Source organism: Mustela nivalis, assembly GCF_964662115.1.
Source record: "Mustela nivalis genome assembly, contig: HAP1_SCAFFOLD_692, whole genome shotgun sequence".
NCBI lineage: Eukaryota > Metazoa > Chordata > Mammalia > Carnivora > Mustelidae > Mustela > Mustela nivalis.
In genome coordinates, this window is record NW_028135971.1 from 226,591 (window position 1) to 246,292 (window position 19,702).

The window sequence follows — 19,702 nt, forward strand, 5'->3', positions numbered from 1 at the left end:
ATCAAGAAAAGGATGGACAAGTTCACCTCTTAAGCCCTTCTAGCTCTCACGTTTGAGAAAACTCTCAGGGTAGTTCGTGTCCCAGGGGGCCGGGGTCGAAGAACTACAATCCCCACAAAACCTTGCGTTCCCCCGCCCTCCTGCAGGTGCAGAGAAGGTTCGCCAGTAGAAGCCCTCCCCACAATCCTTTGCGGTAGTTCAAGATGGCGGCGCCCCGTGCCAACCTGAGCGATTTGGAGAGCAGCAACAGCAGCGGCAGCGGCAGCGATGCGGAGGAGCTGGCACGGTGCCGGGAGGCGGCGATGCCAGCCTGGGGCTTGGAGCAGCACCAGAGAGGGCCGGAGAAGTCAAGAGCCGGTAGGACACTGTGCTCTGGGAGTCTGGCGGAAAGGCGTGGGATCTTATCCCGGGGTCTCAGAGGATAGATGGTTAGGAGGGTGTTATCCGGACTCCACTCTCTCCCTGAGAAAGCTTCAGGGACTGGGTGGAACCCCTATTCAAAGAGTGGGCAGCACGAGGGAGGGTTGTTTCATTATCCCAGTCAGGGAAACTGAAGCACCTGAATGTCTCTTGACTCTGTTTCCTTTGGTCTATCGTCACTGCTGCACTCTGGTAGCCCGCCACCTCTTCCAAGATGACTGCAACAGTCCCCTTTCTGTAAACCGGTCTCCAGCCTTAACCCCGCGTCCAGCTCATTCTCAGACCTTGGCGCTGCCAGCGAGCTTAGTCCTACACGTGTCTGACCGTGACTACGACCCTGAGAATAAATCCAAAGCCCTTCAACTTAGGGATTCCTAGTCATGGGTAGAATCTAGAAGATCCGTGACGTTGGAATCGGAAAAATATTTTACCTTTACTTTCATTAACCTGCATTTGAAATTTAGCATCCCTTTCTGTCGTGCATGTGAGCAAAACAACTACAGTCGTTTGGGCAACACCTGTTACTTTGTCCTGACAAAATCACAGATTTTCATATCCCATTGCAGTCTGCATATGTATCAAAACACCATTGTATTCACAAGAAAATATTAGGAAAAGATAATTTACACTCGTCCCTGCTTTAAAATTGCAGTCATTTTTAGACCCATCTGTAGATCTTACTTAATGCCTTAATAAAGACAGTGCATTAATAAAGAAGCACATGTAGTAATGTTGCCGGGTTCTTTTCTCACAAAGTCAAAAAATGGATCTGGCAGACAAAGGGTGAAATGAAGTGAAGAATTATTTATTTATTTTTTTAAGATTTTATTTATTTGTCAGAGAGAGAGAGCGCGCGCAAGCACAGGCAGAGAGAGTGGCAGGCAGAGTCAGAGGGAGAAGCAGGCTCCCTGCGGAGCAAGGAGCCCGATGTGGGACTCGATCCCAGGACGCTGGGATCACGACCTGAGCCACCCAGGCATCCCGAAGTGAAGAATTATTAAGGGAAGGTGAGAACAGGGGGGAAATCTTTCTAGAGTGAGAGGGATCTGGAATGGGTTGCCACTGAGGGCTTTTATTGGTAAATATTTTGTGTAGAACATTTAAGGGAAACGATGGATTTGTAAATATTTTGAAAATATCTTGTCTATATTTACAAACAAGGTGGGTTTGTTTTGTTCCCTGCTCTCTGGTTAATATCTTATCTATAACATTTCTCCACGTCTGGGATTTCTGTGAGCCTGGCTGCATAGTCCCCTGCATGAGCCTGGTCACATAGCCCCTCTACCTGTCTCTCCCTACCTAGCCTCACCTGTCCCTTACTCCATAATTTTTTTTTTAACTAATTTTTTTAACTAATTTTTTTAACTAATAATGGTAACTGGATTTCTATATCATTGGTTTTCTTTGTAATCATATGTGTTGTGTTTTATGCATTTCAAACATTATTCTGAGGAGGATCAAGGCTTTACCAGACTGCCAAAGCAGGCCATAGCAAAGCAAGGTTAAGAACCCCCACATTTGTTTAAAAGGACTTACAAGCCCTTTGGTAGTCTTCAGTCCATTCCCTGCCTGCCTCTCTCTTCCTCCTGTCCTGCCACATTGCATTTCCCATAGGTAGACTCCAAACCATATTATATCCTCTCATCTCTGGACACCATAACTCAGCACTTTTCTCTTCAGCTCTGCATACAGGTCTGCCTTGCCAACTCCATCATTCACTAGCAGTGAGACTATGGGCAAGGCACTTGTAAGGCACTTGTAAGGGTAATGGTGGTCCCTCCCCTCCCCAAGGAGATGATACCTCTACAATGCTTGGCACATATTAAAGACCCAATCAGTGGTAGTAGTTTTGTGATTGCTTTCTCTACATGGACTGCTTTCCCTCTCCTACTTAACTCTTGCTTACCCTGTGATATAGCTGAGTTAACCACCTCTTCAGAAAAGCTGGTTATATGTCTTCACAGTGTCACCATCATACCTTGTGTGATTCCCTTCATAAATGGTGCTTCCTTTTCCCCTACTCTTGCCACTTAACTCTTTTTCCTTCCATCCCTGCATCCCTAGCATTTGTGGGTGAGTTAACCCTGGCCCGACTTGCTCCACAAATAGTTTAGTGAGAGGTTATGTGACGTGAACTTAAGAAAGGCTGGGATCTGGCCTGTCCCTCACCATGGTATCCCCAGGGCTTAGCACAGCATTCAGGAAAATAGTTCTTACATGAATGAACTTGCCAGAGAGGCACTTCTCTGATGAGTGAGGGACTGACATCCAACCAGACTTCCAGTCCAGTTGTTTCTGCCTTGACAGAATGGATTTCTTTGTGAAGCTGTGAAGCTGACCCCAGACAAGTAAAATAATTTCTGAGAGCCACAGTTTCCTCATGTGTGAAATGCCTAAGTCGGGGCGCCTGGGTGGCTCAGAGGGTTAAGCCTCTGCCTTCGGCTTAGGTCATGATCTCGAGCTCTTGGGATCGAGCCCCACATCGGGCTCTCTGCTCAGCAGGGAGCCTGCTTCCTCCTCCTCTCTCTCTGCCTGCCTCTCTGCCTACTTGTGATCTCTGTCTATCAAATAAATAAACAAAATCTTAAAAAAAAAAAAAAGAAATGCCTAAGTCCTAGGATTGTTGGGAGTCTCAAACATGAACAGCTTTGACCAGCTAGTGAAGAGGTGTACATGGGAAAAGAGGCATCTAAGATATCTGCTTTATGACTCACTGTTTTTGTGAAATTGTAAACCTTCTGCTAACCAAAGTAGATGTAGCTGCTGATAATAAGCCCTGTTACTTTTTGAGCGCCTTCTGTGTGCCAGGAAGAATACTGAACATTTAACATACATTCTGGGGCCATTCTAATAGTAGCCACCATGAGTTGAGAGTTTACTGTGTGCCCTGTTCTTTTTTCATTTTTATTTTTAAAGATTTTATTTATTTATTTATTTGAGAGAGAGCGGGAAGGAGGGCACTTGTGTGGGGACGGGGGAGGGAAAGGAGCAGAGGAAGAGAGAAACTCAAGCAAGCCTCCGCGCTAAGCCAACATCTCACAACACTGAGATCATGACCTGAGCCAAAATCAAGAGTTGAACACTTAACCCACTGAGCCACCCAGGTGCCCCGTGTGCCCTGTTCTAAACACTTCATGTTCATTGTCTAGTTTAATTCTTCCAGTAATCCATTCTAGCAATTATTAGCCCCATTTTACAGATGAGAAAGTGAATGCTCAGAAAGGTCATCCAGCTCGTAGGTGGCAGAGTCTTTGTGACTCTAAGCCTGTGCTATTAACTGCTGTTCTTGTCACTCCCTGCCACAGACAAGTGCCTCTTGTGGGCAAAACTCCCACCCTTTGGTCCATGACCATGTGGAAATGTAGGTCACTGTAGTATTAAGATTTTTTTTTTTTTTTGAAAGAGAAAGAGAGAGTGTGTGCGCACAAGTTGGTGGGGAGATAAAGGGAGAGAGAGAATCTTAAATGGGCTCTATGCCCAGCCCAGAGCCTGACACCAGGCTCAATTCCACAACACTGAGATTGTGATGAGCAGAAATAGAGTCAGATACTTAACTGACTGAGCCACCCAGGCACCCCAAAGTGACTGTTATTAATGTGACCCCTGATACAGCTTTTTAATCCAGTAATGAGCTCTTTAACCCAGTAATGATCACACATACCACATTTGGGGCAGCATACACTTTGATTACTTTATGCAACCTTTTTTCACACCAAGGCACTACACCCAGAGCTGGAGATGTAAAGATAACAAGAGGCAGACCATGTGCTCCAGCGGCTTACAAATCCAGGGAGGAGATAGACATGCAAACAAAGTGTCCAAGGGGTGCCTGGGTGTCTAAGTGGGTTAAAACCTCTGCTTTGGGCTCAGGTCACGATTCCAGGGTCCTGGGATCAAGCCCCACATCTGGCTCTCTGCTCAGCGGGGAGCCTGCTTCCTCCTCTCTCTCTCTGCCTGCCTCTCAGCCTACTTGTGATCTGTCTGTCAAATAAATAAACAAAATCTTTATAAAAAAATAGTTTCTGAAACAGTGTAAAACTTTACTATGTCCTCACACTAACTCTGGGAAATTGGTGGTCTTCTCCCCATTTTATAGATGACAAAAACGAAGGCTCAGGGAAATAAAGTAACATGTCCGGAGTCACATTGGAAGAACCAGAACTGAACCCTGTCTTCTGGGGCCTCATACTGTTGCTGTTCCAGGACATTAGCCATCACTGCCCTTGCTCTGTAGTCATGCAGGATGAAAAACTCCTCCTCCTTGTGAGTGTGTGCTCAGAAGGCAGGACTGGGTCCATCCCAGGCTTGCAGGTTCCCCAACTGCAGGAGCATCAGGCACTCTGCATTCTGGGCTGTTCTTCAGAACTTGTTTGACACAGAACACACGTGAACTGCATGCCCTGGATTGATTCAAGACCATGAGGCCTTGCTTGGGGCCCAGAATTACCAAGTGATCATTTTGTCCAATTGGCTTCCTAAAGACACAAGCACATTTTGTTCCATTATTCAAGTCAGAGACCTGAGAACCATCTTTCATTCATCTCTCACACCATCTAGTCTGTCAGCAAAATCCTGCTGACTTCTTCAAAATACATGCATTCCGGAGCCCTAACCCTTCTCCCTGATTGCCGCGGCCCCCTCCTGCCCTCACCCCACCACGGCCTGTGTCCACACCACAGCCAGAGACATGCTGGAAAATTCCAAATCCGTTTATGTCCTTCCTCTGTGCAGAATCCTCCAGGGGCTCCTTACCTTCCTCAAAGCCCAGGTCCTCACACTGGCCCACCAGGCCCTTCCTGCTCTGACCCCCACAAGGTCCCCATTTCTGCTGCTCCACCAACTCACTGGGCTGCAGCCACACCAGCTTCTTGGCTGGTTCTGAAGTATTGCCTCAGGGCCTTTGCAGGTGCTCTTCCCTCTACCTGGAAGACTCTTCCCCAGTTATGCACTTGACTCACTCCCTCATGTCTCTGAAAACTCTGTTCGTGTGTCACCTATCATGAAGTCCTCCCTGACCACCTTTACAAAATGATCCCCCAACTTGTCCCTCCCCCATATCCTTCCCCTGCTTTGTTTTTTCCCCTAGATTTATCATTATCTAATTTCATATTTTAATTGTGTGGTTTTTGTCATCCATATCCACCAACTAGAACGGAAGTTCCATGAGGGCTGGGATCTGTGTCTAAATTGTTGATCAGCTGCATCACCACCTGGGTGATATTAGAGCTTCAGGATCTGGTTGAGCGAATGACCACCAGGCATCCCCAGCATCTTGGCTTGAAAAACGCAGCCTATGTAACCGAGCTACCTTCTCTCTCCTCCACAGCACTTAGCACACAGCCAGGCCCACAGTAGGTGTGCAGTAAACACTGGAATCAAACACACTTAGACTTTATTGTTCAGCATGGTGGTTCAGAGGGGGCTCTGGAGTCAGATGACCTGAATCCTGTCCCAACTCTGTTGCTTACTAGCTGCCTGACTCTGGCCAAGTTAGTTTACATCTCCTTGCCTCTGCTTCCTCTTCTGCCAAATGGATAATAACTCCTTTAACAAGGTTGTTGGGGGGGCGCCTGGGTGGCTCAGTGGGTTAAGCCGCTGCCTTTGGCTCAGGTCATGATCTCAGGGTTGTGGGATCGAGTCCCACATCGGGCTCTCTGCTCAGCAGGGAGCCTGCTTCCTCCTCTCTCTCTGCCTGCCTCTCTGCCTACTTGTGATCTCTCTCTGTCAAATAAATAAATAAAATCTTTAAAAAAAAAAAAAAACAAGGTTGTTGGGAGCATTCAGTGTGTTATACATGTAAGTCATGCCCAATGGGTATTATTGTCATTTCCTCTATAAATGCCTCAATTTTCCTTATTTCTATAGGTGCTGGAAATAATCAGGGGCCAGCCACCCAGCCGAGCCTCAGGTACTGTGCACACTGTATTCAAATTTAATCTACCCTTTTAACAAGTAGTGGTCCCCTGCCATGTACCAGACGTGAGGTTAGACCCTGGGATGTCAGGGTGAACAAGACACATGGAATCCCTGCCCTCGTGGACAGGGAGCAGCTGCTGAGCTGGTGGGAAATGAGGTCCTTTCATGTGTGTTGTAGGCATAGAGTGGACGACCACGAACAAGATGGCAATGAACTTCAGACCACCCCCGAATTCCAAGCCCACGTAGCCAAGAAACTGGGAGCCCTGCTGGACAGGTAACCAAAGATGGCCCTTCTCTTCTGCATCCTTTAATACAAACAGGGATGGCTCACATCGGCTAGGACCTCAGGGTGTGCAAACAGGAGCTGGGCAAGCATGTGGCATATGTCCCCTTGTGACATTCGTAACCAGGTCCTATCATTGTCCTTATTCTGTAGATGAGGAAGCAGGCTCTCTGGGAGAAGGAGCATTTGCTTGAAGGCACAGACTGTAAGGCCCAGGCTGGGACTCAAACCCAAGTGTGTTTGGCCGTAAAGGCCATACTCTTAAGCACTGCATTATCCGGCTACCATGAAAGTCAGAGGAACGCAAGAAGCGAGAGCTCATTCTCACCACAAGAGGGTAGAGACAGCCAAAACTACTATTTTGGGGGTACTTTCTTTATGCCCTGTGCCGTGCTGGTTCTCTGTCTTGCATTTGAGAATATGATCTATACAGATCCCAGTCAGTGTTCCTCAAGTCAGTGCCAGGTCCAAAGCATGGCTCTCAAAAGAAGGGGTCCAACAGCAAAGAAGTTGGGAAACACTGCAATCTGTGTACCTCCTTATGCCCTTGGAGACTTAAGATTCATAATGGGATATTCAAGGCTTTGAGAATCCTGCAGTCAAGAGACTTGTGTGGTTTTGCTTGGCCTGGCAGTTTCCCCAAACTCATCTGGCCACAGTGACTTTGTTTCAGGGAAGACTGATAAGTGTAGCATGGAACACATTTCCGGATAAGCTGGTCTACATCTGTTCCTGATTGGCAGAGCCCCACCAGATTTTTCAAAGGGAGATGAAGATGTTCAGGCCATCGTCCTTCAATTTATCAAAAAGACAAATGTGTCCTCCCAAAGTATAAACCAGCTGCTCTTCTGAGACTGACAGAATGTTGGGCCAGACCTTCGCAGCCTGAGCCACCGCAGCGTCAGTACCAGTCCCACAACTCGAGAATGTGGTGAACACGTGTGGGGAGGTCCAGTGGCATTTCAACACATGGGAGCAGTTTTTCTTCATGACCCTTTGGCTTTGGGGTGAACAAGGCCTGGCTGGCATTATGGTGATTCACATCGGATGTTTCCCCAGGTGGAAATCACGCAGGATACAGGTCAACCACAGTCAACATGCTCCCTGTGGTGTTTCTGCGTCTCTCTGAAAAGAGACTTGAATGATACTCTAATTGGTTCCTTGTGTTAGATCGAGGTTCCTCAGCCTTGTCACTCCTGACATTTTAGACTCCTGGACTGGATCTTTCTTGCCTGTGGGGAGCCACCCTGTGCCTCGTAGAGCAGTGAGCAGCATCCCTGGCCTTGACCTACTATGTCCTAGTAGCATTCTCATGTCCCCTGCAGACTGACATTGAACCACTGTGTCAGATGCTTGGGTCAGAGTTAGGCACCTGGGCAGCAGCGGCTCTGTGCCTGCTCCCTGCTTTCCTGCATGGTGCTCCAAGGGATGCCTTTGGCATATAGGGAAGAAACAGTCAGGAGAATGTACCCAGTACGTTCCTGTGTTCGCCGCCAAGACATTGTGCGAGCGTTGTTCTCTGCCGTGCACGGTGACCTCATCAGCACTCACCAGATCGATGCTTCCTGATCTCAGTACTTCTTCCTGCTCATCTTGATGTCAGGGACCATCTTCATCATCATCAGAGCTACTATTTACTGAGCACCTACTTGTGGCCAAGCTCTATGCTAAGTGCTTGATATCCACTATTATTTCATCCCATGACAACTCTAAGATGTAGGGTTACTATTCTCCGTGTGGCAGGTAAGTAACAGAGGCTCAGAGAGATGAAGTCAGTTGCCGGAGGGGACACCACAGGAAAGCAACGAAGCCAGGATTCAAAGCCAGGTCTCTGAAGTGTAAATAGAGTCAGTGGGTTGTATCAGTGTCCGTTTCCTGGTTGGAACCTGTATTCTAGTTATGCACATGTTACCATAGGGAGGAAAGGGAAGGGTATATGGGATCTCTGTTTTATTTCAACAGCTGTATGTCAACCCATGATTAACTCAAATTTTTTTAAAAAATTAAAAATTAAGAAAAGAAAAAACAGGGCTGCCCTGTTCTAGAGGCTGACCTCTGAACCATTCTCCAGATTGGTCTTATTTCCCTTTTCATGCTTGCTTCCAGGAAGCTCAAAACAAACCATGCCCCCTCTCTCCAGCATTGTCTGTCCCTCCTGGCCTGTTTTAGCTTTGTTCTATTTGAAATTGAATTTTGTTATACTGTGGGTATCTTTAAAACTTCTTCAGCACTTTCTGGAATAGAGTGGGATTCAAACAAAGGAAGGGCTGCCATTTGCCCCGAAAGGGGAGCGTTCATCATGTTACGTCTATAGGTGTTACTGCCCTTAATCAGGCCCGCATGCTTGCTGCTGTAGCATTTAACATCATATTCCCCTGTCCCTTCTACTTAAAAAAAAAAATTGTTTTAGTTTTTTTTTTTTTAATTTTTTCCCTATTACTCCAGACCTCATCCTAAATCAACCATTTCCTCCTTCCATAGTTCGATTACCATCTCAGAAGTAGTGGAGGAGCCAGCAAAGCCTAAGGTGCAGCAAGTCCCCGCAGAGGACGACGGTGAGTAGTCATACTGTTAGCACCTGGTGTTGTTTCCTTACACACCCCCGATGTGTGTCCCAGCTGGCAAACTGTTTCCATACACTCTCTGATCCACACAGCCCTCTCTGAAATAGGCTCGTTGATGCTTTCCCTGCTTACAGGGGAAGCCATAGGGGAAGCTGAGGTTCTGAGAGATGAAGGTGTCAAAGCCCAAGCGGGGGCCTCTTACCAACCGCACTCCCCAGCTGTCCCTGGCCGAGTCTGTCTGTCCTGTGCCCAGCCCACTTGCCACTGCGGAAGCTTCCTGACGCAGAAGGTTCACCTGCAGGTTTCCAGTTCCCCTTAGGGCTTGCTGACCTGTTGGGGCAGCTGGCGTCCCCTGACTCTGGCAGGCATCATGCGTGCCTCTCCACACACAAGACACCTTTTTGTCACCAACCAACACTGATTCCTGGGTCTCTGCCTCTGGACTCGGAGCTCCCTGAGGGCTGGGCGGGGCAGCGTTGGCCCCTAGGAGGAGGGCCCCTGGCAGTGCTGACCCCACCCCTTTGGATTTTAGGCTTCCGCCTCTTCTTCACATCCATCCCGGGAGGCTCCGAGAAGAAAGCTGCTCCCCAGCCTGGCCGAAAGCGATTACATTCCGGCTCCAGGTGAGGTCTCATACCCTCTCCTCGTGTTCCCCTCTTTCTGCCCATTGTCTGTGTTTGCCAGTCCTCTAGAATAGCCAAGCAGAATCTGATCAGATCCAGGCCAAGAAGGAACCTGTCAGGTAGCTAGAGAAATGGTGCCCCCCTCCCAGGGCGAGGGGGAAGAGGTTCTGTTGGGCATTGGCTTTGGAGTTTTACTGCTTCTTGGGCATCATCAACTGCCAGACACCTCACTCCTGGGGCATCCCTGTGAGGCCTGGGCTCTGGTAAGATCCTCATTTTGTAGATGAAGACACTGAGGGTCGGAGAGGTGAAGTCACTTATTGAGGTTACACAGCTGGGAAGCAGAAAAGCCAGGGCTGGAACCTAGGTAAGCCTCACTCTGAGGCCGGAGCTCTCTAGCCACCTCCCACTGTGACCTCTTCCCTGTGGCTGAAACGGAGGGCTGTAAGGGGCAGCTCCGGGCCCTGTGCCCACTCTGTGCTCTTCCCTTGTAGCAGTGAGGACAGCGAGGAGGAATGGCAGCGGTGCCGGGAGGCAGCTGTGTCGGCCTCCGACATCCTCCAGGAATCTGCTTCCATAGCCCTATAAGAGTGGACGGAGAGGCAAAGAAAAAGAAAAAGAAGTTTAAAAAGAAAGCCAAGAAGGAGGCCAGTGCCAACTTGGACGCTGCTGCCACCGTCATAAGCGGAACTGCAGTTAGGAAGCAGGAAAAGCAGTTACCCAAGCTCAATGGAGACCAGCCATCACTTGGGACCAAAAAGAAGAGAAGGAAGAAAAAAGCCAAGAAGACCAGTGAGGCTTCCCCATTCCCATCAACAAAGAGTACAGTGGCCACGCCTGCAAACTGACCTTGGCATATGGACCCAAGGCTCAGCCAGTCTGGAGGACAAGGTGCCCTTTGGGGACAAGTCATTTCCAAGCCCCATCTCCCTTTCCAAGTCCAAGAACTTGGATAGGAAGTCCATACCTGGACCATGATTGGGGCTTGCCCAAGGGTCGGGACAAAGACAGCTGTAGAGTGAGAAGCCTAATTAAGGCCTGCCCATTGGTGCTCGCCCTGGGGGCTGGGGCAGACCTGTGGTACCAGAACATTCCATGGCTTCAGGAAAAAGGAGCCATCCACCTATTCAAGATTGTTGACCAGGTGGTAAAGCTTGTCTTCCCTGTACTGTCTGAGGAGAGTGAGTGAAGGGAGAGCTTTTCCTTTCCTTCCACCTTCTCAACCTGGTGTGGCAGAAAACCATAAGAAACTGAGGGAAGGGCGGCTCGGCCCAGAAGGAGTTTTTTCTGCCTCCAGGCCACACAGACTTTATACAACATTGTCTGAGGGATTTTCTCCCCCACTAGGCTTCCAGAATTTTTTTACTCCACGTTTGTGAATGTACCATGCATGATCATGTGTCTGAGCCAACCAGATGATTGAAAATAAATTGTCAAGAGACCCCCAAACTTAACAAAATAGTTGGGGTTCTGCCTGTGTATTGATGCTGAATCTTGATGAGACAGTTTCAATAAACATCACTCAGGTAGAATCCTCCTGCCTATACCCCAAGATGTGTCCCCGCACCCTAGCCTCAAGACTTCAGGAAGTATCACAGCACTCGCAAGTGGGATTTCACACACCAGGAGTGTTCCACAGGGAAGAGGAGCAGCCCAGGGTTAAGGTGAAATTCTGGCCTTGCCTTTAAGCTTCCGCAGAGCGAGACAGAGGTGGGACATGAGAGTGTGTGCGCTGACCCATCTCCCCTCAGGCCCCTGGCCCACCTCCACCTCCCTCTGCCCGCCCAACCCCATGTGGGCAATGTGTGGACAAGCAAGAAGTTTCCGGTACTCATTTCCTCTACTCCGTTCCTCATTTCCTTTACTAAAAGTTAAATAAATGTACAGGTTTGCCCTTAGCTAGCTGCAAGCTGCAGGGGGCACTGGTTCTTCCCTGGCCCTGTCCTCAGTCCCAGGGTGGGAGCTATCTGCAAGGCCAGGTGAGGGGTGGCAGCCCCAGGGGGAGGGGGCCATGGGACCCTGTGTTTACACAGCTGCCTTGCCTCTCCTGGTGGCACTCGGGACCTCAGGCTCCTGAGTGTGGCTGTGAACTGCCTAGACCTTCCCCTCCTCCCTCTGGGCACCTCAGCTCTGCCATGTGCTCAGGCGTTGGTGCCCTCCGAGCTTAGCGGCTTCTCCCGCAAACCAGGGAGGTGCTGCAGGGCCCCACAGACCAGAATCCTGACAGCACCAGGCGCAATCGCAAGGCTCCCATGGGGCAGGGATGACTTCCCAACCCAGAGGGGGACTTTCCCATAGAGGCAAGATGCCAGGCTGGCATTAGAAGGTGTAATACCCAAGGGAAAGAACAGCCAAGAAAACTGGCTATCTTGGAGGCCAGGGAGAGGGATGGTCCAGGAGAAGAGAAGCTGGAGAGCTGTGCATGCTTTCACTGCTAGCTTGAGCTCTCCCGGCGGTGGACATCAGAGTAGCCACTTGGGGAAAGCTCATGTGATTGGGGGACTGGGTTGGTACAAATGGGCATGTGAGCCTACAGCTGGAAGGGGAGCAGGGTGAGGGGACTGATCGGGACACAGAAGACAGAGTGGGGCCACATTGACCCTAAGCTTCTCGGAGCTCAGTGAGTCACAGCTGCACAGCCTCATGTTCTGAGAAGTGTGGTTCCCTTGGGAGTTCCAGGGCTCTCCACAGGTACAGGCCGGGGGCACCAGAGTCCAAAGGCTGCCCCCTTCTGTTCCAACTGACAGATTTGACCCTGAGCATCAGGAACAGTCCCTCCTGTGTCTTGCTCTGCTTCCCAGCTCTCCACAGTCCCCTCTTGTGGACAGAATTAGCCCTCCTGGGGTCAGGGAACCCTGGAACCCCTTCTGACGCTGACAGAGCAAAGTAGGGACCAAGGCACAGTTTTCCAGGGCACACTGCTGTCCTGTGGCAGTGAAAGTTTCACAGGCACAGATGTCCCTATCACCCCCCAAGCAGGCCTTGCAGGCTCCAGGCAGGGCCCAGCCCCTTGGGAGGCGGTCGCCATGGTTACTGGGAGGACGGAGCCATCTGCGTGGAAATGAAGGTCTCGATGACACTGTGGTTGGATGGCAGCAGGTGGCTGTGGCCATTGTTGGAGTCGGAGCTCTGGTACAGCACCAGGCTGCTGGAGGACACTGCAGGGGCAAGTGAGACAGCTGGCTGCCGGCCAAGCCCTTCCTGAACCCACCTCACCCACCCATTCCCCATCCCAAGGGGCACTTGGCACAGAGGACATGGGGCCTCACCACCTTCTGAACTGCTGCAGATAACCAGACCCCAAAACTAAACCTCTGTGCTTGGGTCTCATCAACCCCCAGCCAGTCTCTGGGGCCCCCCAGGGAGTGGCCACCTCAGGACATTTTAGTGGAAACATTTGAGAAGCCCTGGTGAGATGGTGTGGTTAGTTGCTAGGCTACGATACAGTCACCGAGCCAAACATTGAAGTGTTGCAGTGGTGATGTTCTGTAACTGTGGCTAACACCTATGATCCATTGCGTGGAAGTGACGGAGATTTCTCTTGATGACATGAGTGGGTCTCATGTAATCAGTTGAAAGCTTTAGGAGCCAAAGCTGAGGTTTCCTAGAGAAAAAGGAATCCTGCCTCAAGACTGCAGCACGGACTCCTGTCTCTCTTGCCAGCCTGCTGGCCTGCCCTACAGCTTCCCAACTGCCAGTCCCACAGGCATGTGAACCAGTTACTTAAATATATGTGTACATATGTCTTTGACCCTCAAATAGTGTGGAGGGAGCTAGGGCCACTGACCACCTGCACAGTCATAGATATGCAACTGACCTTTGACTCCCCAAAAACTGAATTACTGACAGCCTACTGTTGACCCAGAGCTGTACCAATAACCTGAACAACCATCAGCACATATCTTGTACCCTCTAGATATTATATACCGTATTCTTAAAGTAAACTAGAGAAAAGAAAAAGTTATCAAGAACATTGGACATTTACCATCCTGTGCTATACTGAAAAAAACTGGTATATAAGTGGACCCGTGCTGTTCAAACCCCGGGTCGTTCAGGGCCCAGCTGTATTCCTCTTGGTTGTGTCTCACCAGAACCCTGACTAAATCCGGTGGCTAAGAGAATGGGCTTTGATTTTGGACCCGGATGCAAATCCTGGCCCTACCACCTAGGCAGTGTCAGAGGCAAGGCCAAGTCCTTCACCTCCTGAGCGGTGCTTCTCATTTGTAAAATGGGGATGACGACTCGTGTCCGGTGGATAAAGCATGGAGCCTGACCCATGGAGCCCTGAGTACCTGTCAGTGCAGCCACAAGGACTGGATGGGGGAACCTGAGGCCCCCCGAGGAGGAGCGGCTGCCCACAGTCACACACTTAGCAAGTGATGACCCATGGCCCCAGAGCCCAGCAGCCTGACTCCCAAGTGCCCACTGTTCATTATTGCAGACGTCAGGCATCGGAGATGGAAGTGAATGGGTCAAGGGGGATGTGATGACCTGGAGAGCCCACACTCTATCGTTGCTACGTGGGAACACGAGTCTCCCAATTTTCCAAGAAAAGCCAGAAACCACGATTTCTTTGTGAAAGCTAATTTTTAAAAAGTGGGCAACATACTCAAACAGTGCCAACCCCTGAGCCCAACCAGCACGCCCATGAGCTGCTTCTGGTCCACGGCACGCCCAGCGTTCTGCTCCTTAGTACCCTCTACTGTCTCTTGCGATTACTTAATCTCTTTCCTCAACTGAGTCAGTGTGATAGTCACGTAAGATACGCCCATTTTCCTGTGGTTTCATACCCCTCTTGGCTCACTTCAGGGGAGCACAGGGTGCCCTCCCCTTTGCTGCATACACCTTCCTCCCCAGCTGAGGGAGCAGGGAAAGGCTGCTCACCGGTGGGGCTGGCACTGAGCCGGTGGGCTGGCTGCAGGTGCTGGATGCCAGCGGGGTCCTGGCTGGGGATGTGGATGGTGGTGGTCTGAGACGCTGGCGTATGCAGCCCGGACTCACTGGAGGCCTCGGTGTCCGAGGCGAAGACCTGGGGGAACACAGCAGCCTCCTGAGCCCCGCAGAGGTGCCCTCTGGGAGGGGCCTGAGCAAGGGGCCAGGAGGGCCTGAGCCTTACCTGCTTGGTGGGCGTGAGGCTGGCCAGGGCGCTTAGGTTGGTGGTGTCGGTGATGAGCATGGTCTGCGGAAGCAGGCCTGTGTGGGTGTACTGGGCCACCTCAGGCTTGTGGCTGTAGAGTGCTGGCCAGGAGGGAGAAGAGAGAGGAGGATAAATACGTGGCACCCTGGGCCACACTAGACCCCTCTGAAGGGGGCCTCAAAGCTGGGAGCTCTGGGGGAAGTGGGGCACGGGGCCTGGTAAATGGCCCAATGGAGCAGTGGTTAAGGACTCAGGAAAGATTTCCAAAACTGAGGGGCTAGATCCTTTCCCCAACTACAAGACCCTGCAGAGACTGGCTTGGTGGAAGGCTGGGGAGGCTCAGAACCCTCAACCCACACCCACCACCCAGGGACGACAAGTGTGAAGGGCAGTAGGAGGCACAGTGCAGCTGTACTAAGTACAGGCCGTGGTGGGGAAGGCTGGCAGCCCCCTTAGGGGGTCAGCAGAGCGGGGGGCAGCATCACTCCACCTCCAGGACACCTCTCCAAAATGTAACCCAGAGTTCCGCCTACAGCCTGGCCCCATGACTAGGCACACAGACACCAGCAGAAAAGCACTTGAACTACATATTCTCACATTGACTCAGATGAAACCATACACACACGAGTATGTGCCCTCAACCAAACCCACACAGAGACACAGGCCCACAGGCCCTTATCCCTAGTTCCAAATTCCAGAAAGTTCTGAAAACCAACAGGTTTTTGTAAAGCCATCAGTTGAGCTCATCTGGTGGCAAACTCTGACTGGAATCCAATGGGAGGTTCTGTTAAGTCTTTGTTAACCCGTTGGTGGCTTTCTCCCTTCTGCAGAAGTCACAGGGCTTAGAAGACAGGACATTGCCCCAAGGCCTCCCGGGAGTGTGGTGGTATGTATGGTGGACACTCTGTGTCTCCTTTCTAAAGTCAGAGAAGTACTGAGTTCTGAGATACATGTGGCCCTGCGCGTTTCAGAGAGAGGACTCAGACCTTTCTCCTACACATGGGTGTGCATCCACAAACACCAATAGACACCCACATGCATACCCACTCACAGAAACTCGTGTGCACACACGACCAATGCTCATTCACACCCTGACATATATTCAGGCCCCCAGACACGCATCTGAACCCCGGCAGACCGCCTCGTTACCAAAACACACACCAAAGCATGTGCCCCCCAACATACACACACACACAAGCTGCTAAGCTGCCCTGTCGCCTCATCTGCTCGTAGACACCTGGCCTCTCCCACCACTTCCCCCAGCATGGGTCTCGGGGTGCTTACCGTGGGGGCTCTGCAGCTGGGCCATAGTGGCCATGAAGGGGCTCTGGGCCACGTGGCTCTGCATGGGGGGCATGAGTGGCTGCTGGTAGGAAGGGTGCAGCGGCTGGGAGAACTGGACGGGCTGCAGGGTGGTGAGACTGCTGCCCATGCTGTTGATGACTGGTACACTCTGTGCCTGAGTGGAGGCCAGGCCTGCAGCGGGAGGAACAGGAGTTAGCCTGGCCTCCTACTGCCTCCATGGCCTTCACTGCCTCCACTGGCCCAGCACTGACCCCCGGACACTGCCCCTCCCTCCAGAGCCAGTGGGGCGGGGGGAGGAAGGGGAAAGGCGACCAGGAGACAGCTTCACTAGGACCTGGCACGAAATTACATGGTCTTAGCAAGCTACTCCCTGCCTCTGAGCCTCTAATTCATCTTATGGGCAGGGGGTGTGACCAGTTAGGTTCCCCGGAGACCTGGGGTTCCACAGCAGTGCATAGGCCCTGCAGCTTAACTCTGTCCCCCTCTCCCGGTAGCTCCCTATCTGTCAAATATATTCAGCCTCTGTATTATGGTTCTTGCAAAGAAAGTCTTTCTGGGCTTAAGAAAACTAACCAAACAAAAAACACCCCAAAACCTACAAGATTTTGATCTCCTTTTCTGTGCCCAGTTTTCCCAAAGACATTTTGCTTTCCGAGACACTATATAATGTTGTACTGAGTGTGCTGTCTGCCTCCCCACCCGGAGTCATTGCGATTTTGGTCTGTTTGGCTCCCTTATGTGTCACTCAGGTGGCACTGTGCCTGGCCCAGCACATGTACTCAGTAAGTCTATGAATGAATGAATGAGTCCCAGTGGCTCCTCCATCTTCTGGATCCTGTGGGGTCCCTGTGAGCCCTCCCACCCAGGTGCCCCCCCATGCCCACCAACTTACCAATAACCAGGGTGGAGGCACCCGTGTTGGTGAATGTGGGGGCCAGGGAGGCAGGCTCACCAGGCCCAATGGCCATGACCCCAGGAAGTGACGCCATGATGAGATTCTGGGGCTGTTGGTTGAGGCCTGGGGAGGTCTGCTCCAAGCTGTGCAGGGCTGTCAGGGTGCTGACAGGGGGCAGGGGACCCCCAGTAGCTGAGACCTTAGAGGGGAAACCAAGCTGAGCCTGAGTGAGGCCCCACACTGTCTCCCTGGGGACCACTGCAGAATCTCCCAGCCAGGGGAAGGTGGAAGATGGGTCTGGACGGGTCTTCCTCCCCGTGGGGTGTGGGGACACTCACCAGTTTGGCATCGGTGCTCAGCAGGCTGTGGCTGGGCTCCAGGCCCGTGGGGGACACTTGGTGCAGGGAAGCAGACACTGTCACCAAGGGACCACCGCTGCTTGAGGGCACTTCCGCCCCCTCGCTGGTTGCTGGCTGTCCATAGCGCACACCTGGAACTGGAGCCGCAGCCAGCATCAGCACCCCACCTCCGTGGCCTTCATTGCTCCAAACTGCCCTAATTACTGACTCCCCCCATCTTTCTGTGTGCGGCCAACAAACCTCACTTGAACCTCCCCCTGCCAGGTCCTGGGCTGGCTGCTTCCAACTCCCCGAAGGCAAGACCTGCATCTCACTAGCTCTATGGCCCCTGTGGGCCGGAGCTATGCGTGATAGGCAGGAGGTGTGCAATGAAAGACATTTGGGTCAAAATGAACGGAAATTGATGAACTGAAACTGTGGTGAATGGAGTTTAATAGAAGGAACTGGAATTAGTTCAATGAACTGGAATCTGGTTGAACTGAACCCAAAATGAATTGAAGTAGATTGAGTATGTTGGAGTTGAACCGAACCAGATCAAATCAAATTGGATTGAACTGAACTGAGCTGTACAAAATTAACTTAATTTCCCTGGATTATATTTAGCTGGACGGAGTGGAATAGAAGGGAACTCAGTTGGATTATAGGGAGTTAAACAGAACGGAATTGAATCGAATTGAACTGAACTGAAAGGAATTGAGTTGAGTTGATCTTAAATGAATGACCTGAATGAAAGTGATCCGAGTCAAGTTCAGCCAGATCGAATGGCATGGTCTGGTCACTGGGGTGGGTAGGAGGGGACCAGATAGAGGATGGAGGGTAACGAGTAGAGGGGGGTGATAAGGAACCAAGTTGAAGTGCGAAGGGGTTTGGGTGGCTATTGCCGCTGGTGTGGTGCTCCCTAGCTCACCAGCCTGCCATCTGTCCCCTCTACCCACTATTTCATGCCCCCGCACACAAAGCACTCACCGTGGACCTTACTGGGGGAGAGGGCAGGTGGGGGCAAGCCCGGGGAACTGTGGGCAGGCAGTGTGGGGCCCGGGCCTGGCCCTGGGGGCGGCCCACTGTATGTGTCCATGGCCAGCTTGTGACGGAAAGCTTCTTCCTTGCGCCGATTGGCAAACCAGTTGTAGACGCGCACCTCCGTGACGAGGTTGGAGCCCAGTCCCTGGGCCTGCGACGGGGACACCCCCCTCTGGATGCACTCCGCCCTGCAGAAATGGCCACTCGTGAGCCTCCAGGCTAGGCTCAGAGGAACCCTCCTCTCCTGAGGCTGGAGGTAGGGGAGAGAGTCCCAAGATGTAGGCTTCTCCCTTAGTATTGAGAGCTGGCAGATCTGGGTTCTAATCCCAGGGCTGCTATGTGACCCTGAGCAAGGGTCTTAACCTCTCTTAGTATCTCCATTCATAAGTGAGCAAAATAGCCATAGGGTCATAATGAGGGTGAATGAAATAGCAGCCCCTCAAGGACTGCTAGGATGGGTGGGGAGTGGGTGCTAGGAATGGAGCTAGGTTCCAGACACTGAGCGGGATCTGAGTGCTCCTGGGCCAACAGCAAGAGCGCTCAAGGACTGGGGAGCCTCAGAACTCAGAGCCACCCTCCCCCAATCTCTCCCCGCCCTGCCCCAGCCCAAACCGAGCCAGCCCTGCCGACCCACCAGACATCCTACCTGTTGCACTCCTCCACCAATGCCTCTCTCTCCTCCTTGCTGGGGTTCTTTTGCCTCTCGTAGGCCTGGAACAGGATCTGCTGGGAGGCCAGACCCCACTTGAAACGGTTCCTCCGCCCCTTCTTGGTTGGCAGCTCGTCACCTATGGGCTCTTCAATCAGCCCACCTTGCCCTGCGTGGGTGAACTCTGTAGGCACACACACAGCCATAAGCAGGGTGCTGGCCACTCCCACCTGGCCACCTCAATTCCTCCAACCACACTTCTGATTCTTTCTCATTCCTAAGATCTTGAACCAAGGGAGCGTACATCTAGAACGTAAAAATCCAATCCAGTGATAACAAACAGCACGCGTGCCACCTGTCTCAACCCGTGCCCCAGGCAGACATCACTAATCAACCCTTGCACAGTAGATTCAGAGCTATTTTAAACTCCTCAGATCTGGAAATCACACTTAACATGCAAGTGTTAGCCAGGAAAGGGGAGACCCAGCCAGCCCTCATCAGCTGGTTCCAACTTAATGGAAATGCTTA

The 19,702-nt window shown here is 51.4% G+C and overlaps 2 protein-coding genes across 4 annotated transcripts; one reads left to right on the plus strand and one right to left on the minus strand.

Moving 5' to 3' along the window:
• The first annotated feature begins 162 nt into the window (after window positions 1-162).
• LOC309857422 (protein CUSTOS-like) lies at window positions 163-11,258 on the plus strand. The gene is given in 7 exon segments (XM_082750139.1): window positions 163-357; window positions 6,286-6,328; window positions 6,515-6,613; window positions 9,104-9,177; window positions 9,719-9,809; window positions 10,304-10,380; window positions 10,383-11,258. Coding segments are annotated over 7 exon segments (813 nt in total). The 5' UTR covers window positions 163-203; the 3' UTR covers window positions 10,658-11,258.
• Window positions 11,259-11,839: 581 nt separating this feature from the next.
• On the minus strand, window positions 11,840-19,417 carry LOC309857421 (hepatocyte nuclear factor 1-alpha-like). Of its 3 annotated transcripts, XM_082750138.1 has the most exons (8): window positions 19,172-19,417; window positions 18,472-18,713; window positions 17,485-17,642; window positions 17,144-17,345; window positions 16,231-16,422; window positions 14,926-15,047; window positions 14,694-14,838; window positions 11,939-12,967 (listed from the first exon to the last, which is right to left on the minus strand). In XM_082750138.1, exons 1-8 carry the CDS (start codon window positions 19,378-19,380, stop codon window positions 12,840-12,842), a joined length of 1,398 nt encoding a protein of 465 aa, XP_082606264.1. In that variant the 5' UTR covers window positions 19,381-19,417; the 3' UTR covers window positions 11,939-12,839. The 3 variants fall into 3 exon arrangements, with proteins under 3 accessions (XP_082606262.1, XP_082606264.1, XP_082606263.1); XM_082750136.1 differs by having other exon boundaries at window positions 11,840-12,967; window positions 14,694-15,047; XM_082750137.1 differs by lacking the exon at window positions 11,939-12,967 and having other exon boundaries at window positions 14,301-14,838.
• Window positions 19,418-19,702: the final 285 nt, after the last annotated feature.